At 41.9% G+C, this 16,575-nt stretch overlaps 1 protein-coding gene across 3 annotated transcripts; it reads left to right on the forward strand.

Annotated features, from left to right (window-relative positions):
* Positions 1 to 8,158: 8,158 nt before the first annotated feature.
* On the forward strand, positions 8,159 to 16,325 carry fosl2 (FOS like 2, AP-1 transcription factor subunit). 3 transcript variants are annotated; one of them, XM_088002893.1, is made up of 5 exons: positions 8,159 to 8,279; positions 8,576 to 8,803; positions 11,090 to 11,341; positions 11,435 to 11,542; positions 13,608 to 16,325. In XM_088002893.1, the coding sequence occupies exons 2-5, from the start codon at positions 8,675 to 8,677 to the stop codon at positions 14,169 to 14,171; spliced, it is 1,053 nt and encodes a 350-aa protein (XP_087859019.1). In that variant the 5' UTR covers positions 8,159 to 8,279; positions 8,576 to 8,674; the 3' UTR covers positions 14,172 to 16,325. The 3 variants fall into 3 exon arrangements, with proteins under 3 accessions (XP_087859019.1, XP_087859020.1, XP_014861968.2); XM_088002894.1 differs by having other exon boundaries at positions 8,684 to 8,803; XM_015006482.2 differs by having other exon boundaries at positions 8,159 to 8,803.
* Positions 16,326 to 16,575: the final 250 nt, after the last annotated feature.

The raw sequence follows: 16,575 nt of genomic DNA on the forward strand, positions 1-16,575 counted from the left end.
TTGTTCATTCTCTTTACACTTTTATTCAAGTCCAATTATTTTTTTTTTAAGTAAAATTAGTGTTTATGAGCAGATTTTAAAGGTGTGTTATGGAGGAGCATAACAACAGTGAAATACTAAGTATCTGCTGCGTGTTTCTGGTTTTGGAAGAGCACATTTCCAAGAACGAGCAGTGAGAGGATTTAAGAGCACATTAAAGAAACTACCAGTCTTCCAGAACAATTACTCAACTCAACAGTTAAAACAATGAAGACTATTCTGCAGTGAAGAGAAGTGTCAGGAAGTGACACGAATGCACTTAGAGCTCGCACACAACATCTTTTTATGTTTCCGTAACTACATGCACGATTGCATGTAAAAACGTGCCACAAGTAATCTTCCTGTAAGCAGCACCAGATCAGGAAAGGTTTCCAAACACTGCTACCACTTCCTGGGACAATTTTCAGAGGCAGAGGAAGTGATTTGTAAGTATTTCCTGGCTTTAGGAAGAAATGTGCAGACAGTTAGCAGAATGGATCAAAAGCTCTGAAACTAAGTCATCCTCAGGTGAAAATCCAAAGCAAACAGTCTCTTTACCACCCACAGTTTTAGTTCAACAGGAGACTTCTGGGAAGTATTTTCACAGACAACAAAATAGCATCATAAACAAAGACTGAGCAGCTGCACAGTTGAACCATTTCAGATGTAAAGCTTCAGACCGAAACATAGACTGTTGTGTTCACCGTAATGCGTCCTGTATGAAGGACTCAGATGGAGATGGGGGCAGCAAGCTGGTCTTGCATTTTAATCATGACTTGAGAGCAACAGCACTTCATAATTGTGCTGAATGTTCTGAATTATGTGTTGTATAAATAAACACCAGCAGGATGCACAGGGAGCTGCACCTAAATCTGAGGAGATTGAGGTTGTTTTAGCTGAAAAATAGCTGGAGTAGCACTATCATCATTACAGCCATTTTAGATTGCATGACAATTATGATGTAAGTGGCTATACTTTATTGTAGTGAGTTACAAAAATGGGCCGCAGCTGTATCACAAACAGCTGTTTTTAGAGAAGCAAAAAGTACAGCAACCAGCAAAACTATTCATGTTTGGCGTGCCGGGCGGCTTGGTTGGTATAGTGCATGCGCCATGTGCAGAGGCTGTTGTCATCGACGATTTTGTCCTGGGTTCAATTCCCGAGCTATTTGCTGCATGTCTTCCCCCTTCTCTCTTCCTTCTTATTTCCCATCCTGTTCAATGGAGCTAAACAAGTATTCATATCCCTTAAGTTGTTTTTCTCATTTTGTAACCGTGTTTTTAATTTTAAAATGGGCGATGGTGGTAGGAGTTCGCACTGCAATCGGCGGGTTGCTGGTTCAATCCCCACTTCATTCACTTCTGTGGTTGTGTCCTTGGGTAAGACACTTCATCCACCTTGTAACCTTGGAAACTTGTCCCCCGATAGGACAAGTTTCCAAAAATGAAGGTCTCTGTGGAGGGATCATTCATACAGTCCACACCTGTATAACTGTATAATGTATGGAGGCTACACAGTGTTGAAGTTCACAATTCTCTTCCTGATATCTTGGCTGATTTTTGTTTTGTTTTGTTTTCCATTATGTCATACAAGGAAGGATTGCTTTTGAGGCGTTTCCTTACGATGTGTCCACAGGTGTGCCTTCATTTCACTCAAATGTTGTAAATAAACCTATCAGGAGCTTAGAAAGTCATGACATTGTTCATCATCTCGGCTGTTCCAAAATTTTGGCTTGTTGCAGGTACAAGCAATTTTGATGATCTAAAGCTGAGCTGAAAAAGGTACAGTTTGGTCAGATTCAATGTCAGGCAGTGAGAAAAAAGGTTATCAGGCAGTATTTTATCCACTGTATGTATAAATTGGCTTTCAGCTGTATATTTGTTGGCTAAGGTCAACAACAGCAGGACTTCTCAACAAAAAAATCCATTAACATTCCAGACTGCGCAACCCAGAGTCTGCTCTCAGACCAGTGAGCTCATAAATTACTGACAACCTTGTTGACAGACGGAGATAAACTGGCCCATTGTGAGAGAACTGTTGCTGCTCTCACCGAGCGCCACTCCAGTGTTATTTGATTTGACTGTTTTGGGCCAGCGACGAGGAAAACAACTCGCAGGAGGACCAAAACATAATAATAAGCCCACTTTTGTCAGGCAGCCAACACTTTCCTCTCTTCTGTTTCTTGCATCGAGGTGGAAGCGGAGAGGGAAAATTTGTTTTCCTCCGTCAAAAACAAGCCGCCCAGTAAAGGTGGAAGAAACGTCAGGGTCCTGCTTGTTTGCGAGCTGCAGGTGGCTGAAGTCCCCCGACCACTCATGCGCTTTCTTCTCTCAGACCCTGCCATTCGTTCACTTCTTCCACTACATGCTTCAACAACACTTCCCCTTCTTACCCGGAGCTGTTTGTGCCCCGAGTCGTGTTCCGTTCTTCTTTGTCTCGAGCTGTGACGCACTTCCTTCCATTGTATCAGGAACTGATACCTTAAAGCTGCTGAAATTACTGTCAAGAGTCACTCAAGTGTGCTGATTGGAAGCTTTTGGGCATCAGGGCAGGTGGTTCACCTGATTAAACAGGGCTGTAGGTTAAAATAACAGACTAAATCTTTGAAGACAAAGCTGAAGTCAGACAGCGGAGAGGCAAAACCAAAAATCCTCCTTCTGGTTGCGGATCTGCTCTTATTATTCAGGTAAAGGGGACAATGACTTGTTTCATGAAAAGAAGTTAACCATTTGTTTACAGTAAAGGGAGCGTCATCTCTACATCCAGATGGAGCGATGCGTAGGCAGGTTTCAGGTCGCAACACATCTCAGCCCTACAGGAAAGACTTTCTCCTTCTTTTAACCCTGACTAATATTAATGGAAATGGAATCTCTTACATAATCTATAGCTCTGAATATATGCATACCACAAACAGCAGATTGTTCCATTTTACTGGGCACTTGCATATCTAATGTAAATATCCAATCAAAGCTGGAAGTTCTCAAACAACATCGTAGGTGAAGTGTACAACATTTAGAAAAACTTGATTAGTCTTACAGTACACAAAGATCCAATTTTTTTTTTTTTTTTTTTTTTCCTGCGACTGACCAAACTGCAGGGCAGTAGATTCGACAAATCCATATTCCTCTTTCTACAGTCGTGCTCTCTGGAGGTCATGGACATTCACATTATCCCTTTTGATTTGCTAAAGTAGACTGAACTGCATCTGTCACCAAGGCAACGGGTAAATGAAACCACGGATGGAGGGTTGCTTTAATTCACAGCAGCCACTTCTTAAAGCCACGCTCCTGCACAGCGGGTGGTCTGTTATTGGATTTCTGTTTTAAAGTCAGAACTGCACAAAATACCGAGATGAGATGGAACATGTGAGTTTAACGCAAACAAACAAACAAAACAAAATCTGTTGTTCGATTCTAGATTCACCCCTCTTTTTGCTGCAGACATGTTTCACCGTTTCTTTGTGGCATTGCATAACAAAACGGCGCAGTGAGTGTGTAAACAGGCCACTCACACGATAATAAACCCAGCTGTCAGTCATGCTGATTGCTCTTTAACCCAGTCTCCTCAGTCTGAGTCAGCACTTTGGTGCCTACATATGTCCCACTGACAGCACCTAAGCCGAGAGATAAGCCATGCTGATCGCGCTGAGTATTATCCAGGCTAAGGTTTTACTGCATGACAGGTGAATGACGCTACAGGCGAAAGCGACCAAAAGAATGCAAGGGCAAAAAAAAAAAAAAAAAAAAAAAACTAAAACACTGATCTCAGGTAAACACCTGTTTCAATAACGTTTAGCAATAAAGAGAATCAGGGGTCGGAAATCCATCCTGGATGCATCTAATTTTGCAGAAGCAGCTTGGATTCTTCCTCAAACACAGAAAGCTCATCTCAGTTACATCTGCATTCAAATCAATGTATTGTCAAAATCTGCATAGCCGTTATTTCAGAGCATCAGTGTGACATTAGTGTTTGTAATGTAAAGAAAATGGGACTAAATATTCAGCAGCAACTCTTGTTTTCTAGGAACCCGCTGCTCTCACTTCCCGTGAGGCATTTGGCTTCTGCTAGAAAAGAATGTGGAAGAAAACTGATTTTTATCAATTTAAATGTCATATGAGACAAAAACATGAGCTCCTGGAACAAATGAAAGACATTTTTCTTTAAAACAAAAAAAAGACTTGCTGACGTAACACCTTGAAATGTATTGAACTTGACCTGTTTTGCTTTTTGTTACATTACAACCACAAAATTGTATGCATTTCATTGGAATTTGAAATAGCAAAACTAACTATTTGCTCTTTTCAACTGCATAATCGTACAATAGCTCTTTTTTTCCTACTGTAACTGACCTTCTTTGAGAGCCTTTAATCGTCTGGAGAGAATAGTCCTAGATATTTTCTTCACATCCAGATAAGCTACAAGGAATTGGCTCCATCTTGTCAATCCAGACCAAAACTTCTTAAAACTTTATTTTTCGTTACTTATGGCCCGATTTTACTGCCTTTTAGCTTCTAAGACACAGACTAGCCTTTACTTTTCAGGTTCAGATTTATCACGTGATACCCTGAAGGGAGCATTAGGCACGAGCCATCTTGCGTCACGAGCCTCCGTCGCGCGGCCAGGTAAGCTTCTTGTGCTGCAGTCTTACAGCTGGTTATAGTTCCTAGAGGAGATGTTCTACGCACCTGATTCCTTCTGATGTGTGATGGCTGGACATAGACGCGTCAGTGGCGCGCAAACTGCGCATCGGCTGACCTCAATGCGCGCGCGCTGACCCACGTCTTCACTCTCACCTGACCGTGACCCCTTAGATAGGGCCTTTAGAGTCTGATGTCTTTTCGCTTCTTTTTTATGTTCACTTAAACCAAAGATTTGGACTCTTATCGGGACCTGTCAACACATCAGACCGTGTTTTGCCGCCAGCAGCAGCTCAGATGATATTTAAGGCATTAATTATTATAGGACTATGGCTGATTAGATTCCCCTCGAGCAATTTAGCAGAAACTGTGTCGCTTAGCAACACTGCTCCCGTTCAAAAAGCTGCGCCGCTGGCATATTACAGGCTAAGCATTCATCATAAATTAATATCACTCAAATAGAGATGTATGAAACATCTGCACGCTTTCTGCTCCTGGGAACAGCAGCACATCCAGGCAGCGCAACTCAAAAGCTAATGCAGCAAAAAAAAAAAAAAAAAGACTTCCAGTGAGTCTGCCAAGGGTTCACATGTTGCAGGACTGCAGTGTTACAGCTGAAATGTTCATATTTTCAACATGAACATTTCAGAACATGAACAGTTAGTCATTTGACTCTGAGCAGAGGTTCAGAGGCAACTCAGTAAATTGCAATATGATGAAAAAGTACATCTATTTAATTGATTCTGAACACAAATGTGTAACTAAAATGGATCCAACAGGTAACAGTTTGTGTTGCATTTCTGCGTTGCAGCTTATAAAATCCCAAGATTCAGTTTCTGAGAAAATGACATTACGTGAGACTATTTCCTGGACAATGACTGATATTTTCAGTCTTTTTCTCGTGATTCTTTTGGCCATATTTTGTTATCAAATCATTTGTCAGACTTATGCAACACACCAACTTTCTGAGATGATGAATTTTGAAGTAGTTTTCTTCAAATACAAATTATAATTACCAAAGCTAAATGTACATATGTACAAAATAAATTACATTTATCAAATTGTATGAAATTAGCTTTATGATTTGAAGCATTGATATAAATCAACTTGTCAGTGTTCTAATGCACTGTTTCGGTCAATTCACTTCATTTTGTGTTACCAGATGTGTTGAATTCAACAATGACCAAGCAGTACATGTAAGAAAGGGACCAAAAAAAATAAAAATCTGGCCGTTATTTAAACATTGGTCAGCTTTGCCACAACCATCACTCTGCCCCTCCCTCTCTCCACTAGTTTTAAAATAAATTAGTAAGTAAATAAACTTTTATTCACCAGGACGAGTGTTTCTGGCAAACATTCATGCTGGAAGGAGCTTTAGGAGCTCAGAACACCCAGCTGTGGTGATGCAGATTAAAATAGGAACCGTAGCAGATTGGATTACACTTAATAGGACATTTTATATTGCGGAACGTGTCACATTCTGGGCGCCATGCCCTTGTTCATGAGGTGCGTCCGAATTACAATTAGCCCACATTTCACAGAGATTCAGCTCCAGCATTTGTTGTGTTGACCTAATCAGTGCTGCCGTGTTGAATCTGACCGCTCTCTCCTAATTACACACAATGGGACTTAGAGACATTGGGCAAAAAACACAATTGTGACTGTAAAATTGTACGTTCAGTCAGAGCCAGCCCAAAGTGAAGCAAGAAAGCTCTTGAAACAGTAACAGCCAATTAAACCTGCTTCTTCCTTCTCAATTGTTCTGAGAAGCTTTACCAATGGTTTTCCTGTGGCAGTGGCCACAGCTCCCTTCATATCATTAATAATCTTCTTCCATTTAATTCTAGTTTGACTTTCTCAGAATCACCTTTATTCCATGAGGTGAGATTCTGCATGCACTCCATAGTAAGAGTGACCATTATCTTTTACTTCTACTTCAAAAATATCACCCCAGAAGTGTTTTCTTCTCTCACCAAGATTCATGATGATGGTCTAGTCTTACAAGGATCCCTGGCAACCTTTGACAGGTCTTCGGACTTGCCTGAGGTGACGAAATGGAGTGGTTCGAATGAAACAGGCTGATTCTGTAACAAGTGCCTTTCTCACACATAATGAGCTGAGTACTCTCTTAAAGGGATACATCTTATTTCTGTGCCCTGTGGGTACACCACCACTCTGTGCAGGTCAGAGCGCTTGGATAGTTTGGAAGGGGGATCAGCTAGTTAGAAATCTTAGTTAAAGTATTTTAACATTTATTTGGAGGGGATTTTGTACAGATCTTCTATCTCTGGTAAAAATAAACCTACAATATTGAATGTAAATGTTTAATTTCTTTGGAAAGGTTCAAACTCTATTGATCTTTCTACTGATCTATCTGTGTTTAATAACATTTGTTTTTCCAACTGGCTGAACTTGGTATTACCTTCACACACACACACACACACGTACTTGAATGCAAACTGAGGACTTTGCACTGACATCCATTCATTTTAATAAGTGCATTTATGTCTAACCCAGACATTTTATCTAAACCTAACCATTACTAGTCTATTCCTAACCGTACCCTTAAATAAAAACTTAATTCACTCCACACTTCTAAACCTAACTAGCAGAACTAGTAGAACTGCAAAAAAAGTGAGAACAAGGAAAATGTCCTTGTTTCCACAAATGACCTCCCTTTGTTGGATAAATTATGTGAAAGTGGTCCTCTATATGCAGTTTATACCAGTACACGCCCACACACAAAACAGTCTTCAGAAGATTAACAAATAGAAAATATGAAACAAGCAATGACTTTACAAGTTGGAGTGGAGTAAAACAGCATACATTCAAACTAATATCAGTTTTTAAAATCTTTATAAAGCACATATTTGGTGTATTTACACTGTAACATAGATATCTCGACACCAATCCAAGATGATCGCATTTAATGTTTATGGACTCCAAGATTCGCCCCTCACAAATCGTTCTGGAGACGCCCCTGTCAGTGTCGGATCATCCAGACTGTTGGGACCTCAGAGTGCCTCTATAAACTTCCCACAGTTTGAATGTTTTCCCTGATTAGTAACCGAAACCGGACCCCCGGCGGCCGGAGCGCTTTCTCAGAGCTGTGGGTCCGGCGGGCTGCAGATGAAGGGGAGGGAATCCCTCCAGTGTCTGACGCTTTCTTTTTTACCAAGGAAACCCACACGCTCTCGCTGACGCAACTGCCCATTTTAGGAAACATGCGTCAATGGGCCGAAGAAAGTGAGACAAAACCGGTGAAGTCCACAGCGGATCGCTGACGTCCGCCGATACCAAAAATAAAATAATATAAAAAATAAAAAAAACCCGCTTTAACTGTAAACCACGTTTTGGATCTTTAGTCTCTGGTGTCCACCGGGGAAGAAACGAGCTCTGCTCTCTCTTTGCTGTGATCCACAAGACAAGAGGAGCGAACCCCTCCCCCTGCTGGATGTTTGCAACGCCCCGCCGTGACGTCGGACGTTTCGTTGGTGTTGAAAAGCCGTCGCGCTTCTTCTTAGTGCCATTGAAGTGAGTCATCTCTAGGAAGTGGGGTGAAAAGGGAAAGAAAGAAAAAAAGTTCGAGGTGTTCCGTGAGCGACAGAGAGAGCTCAGAGCAGAGTAAGTAGGCAAGGCGGCGGAAAATATTCAGAAGATTAAAAACCTGCCTGAGTCACACTGACTGTTGACTTCAGGCTGAAGTTTGCGCACCTGAGAGGATCTCTGATAGCCTCGTCTACCTGAAAGCACAATAGAAAATACTTTCCTCACAGGGCTACCTGACACAACCTGCAAATATCTTTAAGATGTTTTAGATCAGGTGTCATAACTGCACTTTGATAACTCGCTCTTGGATACCTGAACATCTCCAATAAGAGGATTTTTTTTTTCTTGCTGGTGCCTTTTTTTTTTTACAGCGGGGGAATTGTGTGTGTGAGAGAGGGGAGGAGAAATAAGAAGAAAAAAAAGGCTCCAGAGCTTTAACAGTCCCCTGAAATCTTCCTCTGTCCCGGATCATGTACCAGGACTACTCCGGGAACTACGACACCTCGTCCCGCGGCAGCAGCACCTCTCCGGCCCAGCCAGAGTCCTTCACAAGCGGCAGCAGCACGATCGGGAGTCCGATCTCTACCTCAAACTACCAGGTGAGACACACGGACCAGCTGCAGGCGCAGAAACCTCGAGGAATGCATTTCCCCCCCTCCCATTATGAGTTTGTAGAATACAAATAGCCGTATTAGCGAATGAATATGATTTTTAAAATGTTGGAAAATGTGACCGACGCGCACGTTTACCAGCGAAAAATCTGGATTTTACGCACGCAGACAAAGCATTTATTATTTAGCACAGAGCGTTTCACATGATTCGATTACTATTCAGTTCAAACTGCCATGGATTCAAGCCTCTGATTTCTAGCTGACATGCAGTCCTGTCTATCTGTAAATCTGTGGCTTTCTTTGTGTCGTCTAGCTGGTTTGAGATACATTTTTTTGTTTTATGCATTTTAACCCCGAAGAACCGACAGACTGAGCTGATCGGAGATAAAGCGTGTTCTGGATGCAACAGGCATGTGTGGAGCCAGGTGAAATTCACGCAAACACGCTCTTCAGAAGCAGCGCTTCTTTTCTTTTCTTTTCTTTTCTTTTCTTTTCTTTTCTTTTCTTTTCTCTTTTTTTCAGCTGATTGTGATTGCGGCTCATCAAATATTGCGGAAATATTTTATTATTATGTACCGGACCGTCTGATTGGACGCGACGGGCTCTCCGGCCGCACATGGCACATTTCCTCCAGCGGGAAGCAGCTCGCAGGGATAGAGCGATCAAACGCCTGCATAACGCTTCCTTGCTGAGGAAATGCCATCCATTGAGCCGTTTAGAAAACAAAGACAACGGGATCTGAATATTAACTCAGACTGCAGCGTGCTTGAATGCTTCGGAATATATATCTATATAAATATAAAAATAAATCCAGGAGCGGGCATGTTATTTCCCCACACCCCGGTCTTACGTCTGCTGCACTTCTGTGGAAAAGTGGCGTCAGTCTCATGCAACCTTACAGTAAATGACTTTTGGCCCGCATCTATCAGCCTGTAATCACTCACTGCCAGTTTTCCATTACATGACCTCCTGTTTCTCTGTTTATTGGAGCAATAGAATATTTTATCACGCCTCTAGCATTTCGTATAACGACTCCAAGGAATGTCCGTGCCTCTGCTGCAGCGAGTTTATCCATCCATGCTTGTTTTATTACTTAACAGGATTTTTTTTTTTCTTTCTCCGTGCCGTATTTCTGGATAAGAATTCCCGGCTTGTTCGAGCTGGCCGCTTCCCCCTTTCTTACTGGAACTGAGCTCGGTTCACACGTGCTGGACAAATCCCATACACAGTGAGTCATTGTGATAAACAAAGTTCCAATAGACTGCCGGGATATCCGACGGAAAGTCGGGAATAAGTGGAGGGGGGAAGGCGCGGGGAGCCCGGGACGTGCGTAAATTACGCGCAGCTGACAGGTCCTCCATCTGTGGAGGAGCAGCGATCTGCTCAGAAAAGTGTTTATCCAATGCAGACACTCTACGAAACCCCTGCTGCTTCTCCAGTTGGATTTTTTTTTATTGTGAAACAGGGTCGAACTCAGAAAACTCTGAAAAAGGATTAAAATTACTGTCTTCGTGTAATGAACCATCACAGAAAGAAAAAAAAGTGTGGGTTTTAGTATGCTGCAGTTCCATGCTATATTGGAAGGATGCTCAAAAGTTGGATATTAAAAGGACGATGACAAGTCAAAAAGAAATAAGCAAATAATGAAAACCTTTTCAACTAGTAGACGACTTGTTCCTTTCTTGAATTCCTGTTCATAAAAACAACTATTCTTTGGAGTGTTTGGTTTGGGGTGGACATTACCTTCTCTGGATGCCCTTGGAGATGCAACTGTGGATATATATATATATATATATAAAAGAAAACCAACGGAAACTGGCGCCTGTTTTAGGTTTAAAGTTTTCCACAAATTAATGCTTTCTTTAGTTTCCAGATGGGTAGCAAACCGACCCGTTCCACAGAGCAGATGTTTCATCACCGTTGGTCTCATTCTGCTTTTTGTAGAACAATGAGATGTGCCGGACACTTTTGGGCTTCCCCACATGATTCACTGCATGTGTCACCGTTCCACTCTGGGGGTTACAGTCGACGTGGATTGAATCATTACTATAAGCCTTTAAACAGGGGGGTGGGGGGGGGATGTGTGAATTTAATAATGGTGGGAGGCGTTGGACGCAACACCCGGTGTTGGTGCTTCCAGCAAATTTATGCACTGAGATGCTCAGAGGATTAAGAGGCGAAGACGAGTTTTGGCCGAACATGGTGACTGTTTTTCAACCCGTTCATCGCTCTTTTTTTCTCTCTTCTCTTTTGTTTGTTGTTTTTTTTTTCCAGAAGTACAGGGTTGACATGCCTGGCTCCAACAGTGCCTTCATCCCTACAATCAATGCAATCACAACCAGCCAAGACCTGCAGTGGATGGTGCAGCCGACCGTCATCACCTCCATGTCCAACCCGTACTCCCGCTCCCACCCGTATGGACATCACCTGACCAACGGGCCGAGCCTGCTGCCGCACAACACACTGGCCCGGCCCGGGGTCATCCGCTCCACCGGCGACCTCAGACGGCGCAAGAGGGAGGAACAGGTGTGTTAGTCTGAGAGTTTTACATCACAGTCACCCCCGCCTATCGATCCAACAGCTCGTCTAACGCGTCTTCTTCTTCTCTTCTGCACGCAGCTGACCCCGGAGGAAGAGGAGAAGCGGAGGGTGAGACGGGAGAGGAACAAGCTAGCCGCAGCCAAATGTAGAAACCGCAGGCGGGAGCTGACGGAGATGCTGCAGGGGGTGAGCATCACCGTCCAGCTGATCGGTGCACAGCTTATTTGTGAAGACGTGCGATCCGGGCGTTCTGGCGAGAGCCTGAACTCCACTCCTGCTTTTGCAACCCCGCCGGACTGGTTTGACTCTTTAAGTGCTGGCTCTGACTGAAGAAATGACAGGCGTTGAAAAGCTTTTTGTCTCAGGCAGCTGCAGACAGAGGTTGGGCTGTGTCGTAGGCAGACAGTAACGGCATCTAAATGGACTAATTAGTGGAATTAAAGAGAGGCTGAGCTTGTCAGACCATTAAAGAGGAAGACAACCTGGAGTAGTGGATCTGGCCGTAGGCAAAATTTTAAACGTCGCACACCAAAAATCAAAAAGACCATCACACTGGATTTTTTCTTTTTTTTTTTTTTTTTTTTTTTTTTTTACTGATCCATAAGTAGAAACTTTCCAGTGAAATTAAACCGCAATGTTTACTTGAAGACTCACGTCAGTCCTCACGAATGACTTCCTGATACCTTTGCCCATGAGTCAAAGTTCTCAGACAGCATGTCGGCTTTATCGCTGCCGGTCTGACGTCCTGCAGTAATTTCCTCCTCTCTTTTTCTTTTGATTTGACACGTCTGTGTACAATGGCCAGAGGAGATGGCATCCCCTAGAGACACAAGCGACACACAGTCATTAGGCGACGCTCAAATTCAGACACTCGGCTTACAGGTTGCATGGCGTTGGTCCCGAGGTCTCCTGACAATAAATCAACAGAAACAGAAGCGGATGAACACTGCCCTCTTTTGGTGTTTTAGGAAATGACAGAAACCTTCTGGAGGCTCTGCTGAACGAATTAATAGACTTGGTACAGATTAATGATCGTTTTGTTTCCAAATCTCTGAACAAAAGACAGTCTGCCGTGTGCTGCGTGTTACTCCCTTCGCTCTCAGGCATTTCTGTATGATCACTGTCAGATTCAGACAGAAACAGCCGCAGGAATTCTGCTTAGAAATCGACTGCGGCACGTTGAAGAAGCGAGTGAAACAAAGCAAAAGAAGATACAAAAATAAAAATGAAATAAAAAAAAAGGGAGAACAAATATGACAGGTCTATAAAATTCCCAAAAGAAACACAACACTAGAAAAATATGAGAAAATAGATAAGTCAAACAACTGAATACCACCGAAATAAAAAAGGTCTTGTGATAAAAATGTAAATTAAAAGAATGAAACAAATACTAATTGTTTTTAGTATCTTAATAAATAAATGGCTGAATGAAAGAACAATAAATGTAAGAAAAAAACACACAAATAAAATATATTTTAAAAATAAAAACAGAACATAGTAATAGAATAAATAATATAGAAAAATTAAAAATATTAACCAAAGAGAAGAATCAGAAGTAAATGTACTGATTAACAATAAATAATTATGTTTTCATAAAATATAATTATTTAAATTGATCATTTGATAAATAAATATCAATTTAGGAAAAATATAGGAAAAAATAAGTAAATAAATAGAATGGAAACTGGAAAATGACAATAAATCATTTTGGTGGAATATTTTGAAAATGTAAACCAAAATATATTCACATAGAAATATAAAGAGCAATTTTTTTTTAAAAATATGTACATCACTAAATAAAAAGATAAACGACATTATAACAAACAAATAATGGGAAAAAAAACAAATACATAGATCAGAAGAGGAACAAAATATATTACAATGGAAAACAATTGCAACTAGGAATTTTTAATGAAAAATAATAATTTCACAATAAAAATCCCCAATGTAGTTATGTTATTTGAATATATTATCATATATTTATACATATTATTATTAAAATCATTACAATGTAATATTCGCATATTATAATATAATAGTAATGTCATATATTAGTAATAATGATAAAGATGTAAAGAGATATTACTTGATTTTCAACACATAAGGATTTAAAAGGTTAACAGTTTGTCCAAAAATCTATTTCTGACGTTTATTTCGTATTTCCTTCAAAGTTTGTCCATAGTTTCTCAGACCTGTCGCGCTCTTGCCGCTGCCCTAACATCCCAGCTGATGTTGTCCTTCCTCTGAACAGGAGACCGAGAAGCTGGAGGAGGAGAAGGCCGACCTGCAGAAGGAGATCGAGAGCCTGCAGAAGGAGAAAGACAAGCTAGAGTTCATGCTGGTCGCCCACAACCCCGTGTGCAAGCTGCCCGTCGACGAGCGCCATCAGCAGTCCAGCCACCACCAGCAGCAGCAGCAGCAGCAGTGCAACCCGCTGCAGCTCACCATGCGCCCCAGCCTGAACCCGCGTGCACAGATGAACCAGGTGGTGGTGAAGCAGGAGCCCGAGGACATAGAGGAGGAGGTGGGCAAGCCCCAGCGCTCCGTCATCAAGCCCATCTGCCTGGGAGGCGGCGGCATCAGCGGCGGGATGTACTGCCCGGACGGAGACAGCCTCAATACGCCGGTGGTGGTGGCGTCCACCCCGGCAGCCACGCCAAACGCCCAAAACCTCATATTCACCTATCCCAACATGATGGAGCCCGAGAGCCCCTCGCCCTCTTCCGAGTCCTGCTCCAAAGCCCACCGGCGCAGCAGCAGCAGCGGCGACCAATCCTCCGACTCCCTCAACTCACCCACGCTCCTGGCGCTCTGAGTCAGCCGGGGCGGGGCGCCGAGGCCCAGCTGGGAAACAAACACTGTGGTTGAAAACAACGAGGACAGACTGCCCCTCCATCCCGAGACCCTCTGGCTCTCGCTAAAGCACATTGAAAAAGTCCAGACCAAGCTGACCGTGTGAGCCGGCTCCCCCTCCTGATGGGAGGCAAGGGAGGTTGGGGAGGGAGAGATCCGTAAGGGCTACGCCGCGTTGTTTCTTCTTCTTCTTTTTCTTCTTCTTCTTCTTCTTCTTCTTCTTCTTTTCTTCTCCTTCTCCTTCTCCTTCTCTTTCTCCTTCAGCCTGAACGTTTTTGTATCCATCAACGTGTGTGCAATCATCCGCCATCCCTTCAGCATTTCAACTGCAGAGTGTTGATTTGTTTACTGACATTTACGACAAAAAAAAAAGAAAACAACACAACCATCCAGAGAGCGACTTGTTAATATATTTTTCTGAAAACACCTAAAAAGCCATGCGGTCGACGCTTGCACTCTGCCGATCAATCTGTAACAAATCACCAAGCGAGGTCAGCTTTCTGCTGGGATTTCTGCAGAGAGGCCAAGACTCTCATTTTATTTTATTTTTTAAGACTCTTATGACTCAATTCAGGACAGAGTGCACACTTTCTCATGTTATTTCCATCTCTCTCTGTGTATTTATGACCTGTGCTGGTGGAATTTTCTTGTCCTCTCCTTTAAATCTGCAAGGTGACCTGAGGGTGACCTCCTCAGCATTACAGAGAATTTGAGCCATCCAGCTCCTCAATATTTTCTCTCTTTTTTGCCATAGTGGCTTGAATTTGCAGTAGTATTGTGTGCTTTTCTTTTTTTTCTTCCTTGGTGATTCTGTACCTGAACCCTGTTTTTTTTGTTTGTTTGTTTGTTTGTTTTTTTTTTTTTTTTGGACAATGTGTATGTGATTTACATTGATGTCAGGGAATATCTCTCATGTGTTTTAGTAGAACCCCCGTCGTTCGTGACGAGTGACTGTGGCAGAGGTGGTACTTTCAAAAAAAAAAAAAATAAAAAAAAAATGGTTTCATTTAATTGTTGTGAGTCGTCTTTTGCTCCGACATTAAAAAAAAAAACAAAGTTTGAACAAAACCCTCCTCCGCTTCGTTCTCTAAATAAACATCCTTTTGTTCCGCCGCTGCCTTCTCAGGGGCCGCTCGGGTTTCAAAGAGCCAAATCCGCTTTTTCTTGGCACGTGTAAATCCTGTGTTTCATCAGTCCTCGTCTAAAATTGAAGGAGGGATTTTTTTGGTCAAACTTGAACAAAAGCCACGGTGGTCCAGATTGTCGCCAGCTGCCAAATGATGTCAACCCTGTTTATATATATAAATATGTATAGGCTATATGGTGTTTGTAAAGCAGTCACTTTTAGTACAACAAAGATGTTTAAACCCAACTCAGACGGGCTGGTTTCTGGGTGCAGGAGGTACTTTTAGATGACGAGGAATAGGATGAAGAAGACTCTCTCTACAGCTGGCCTGATGTGAAAGAGCTAACACTTTGAAGAACTTCTTGTTCATCATTTGTATATGTTAAAGGGGAAGTGGGCTTGGGCTATCGTGCACTGACAGAACAGCGATATTTACCATATATTTAGTTTACTTGAAACATTCCATATGAATTTAACGCGACGGGGTTTGAACCCAAACAGCCCTTTTCTTTTTCTAATGACAAGAATTTGAGATGATTCCCGGATGCAGAAAACTACATTTTAAAGCCAATCCAAGCTGCTGCTACTCGTTTAGAAAGAACTCGTCAGCTGTTTTTTGATGTAATTTTAATTTGACTGGCTGTTTTCAATCAACGGGGGGGTGGGGGGGGATCTTTAATTTGGCTGGACAGCACAAAGGGACAGATCTGAGAACCAAAACCGTCTAAATGTCTTTATGTCGGAGCGTTCTGGAGCCCCCCCCCCCTCTCCACACACATAGGAAAGCCATCGACTGTAGATGTTCTACTGTACATGTCATCTGCTGTCTGTCGCCTGTTGAACTACAATTTCTTCTTCTTCTTCTTCTTTTTTGTTTTCCCAAATGCTTTAACTGTTCAAAATGATTCAAAATGAATAAAAACAGCAATATGTATAGCAGTGTTTGTTAATTTAAAAGAGTAATAATAAAATAATTTTCATCTTGGAAAATGTCTGTTTTCATGCTTTCGTTCGGGTCGCCGAATGTCGAGATTTTAATTTAGGTCCATTACTTTTGCTAATTATGGCAATATTACAAATACATTTCATATGAGGCACAAAATAAAATCAAAGCTTTCCTCAGCACTTCTATTTTTGCTTTTTTATCCATCTATGAGGAATACAAACTATATATATTTTTTACTTTAATATTGAGCAAAAAATAAAATGCATGAAATCGAAAATATAAAATGCAATAAAA

The sequence above is a fragment of the Poecilia mexicana genome, unplaced genomic scaffold, assembly GCF_051168715.1.
Source record: "Poecilia mexicana isolate PSO_F unplaced genomic scaffold, ASM5116871v1 scaffold_22, whole genome shotgun sequence".
NCBI classification, from domain to species: Eukaryota; Metazoa; Chordata; class Actinopteri; order Cyprinodontiformes; family Poeciliidae; genus Poecilia; species Poecilia mexicana.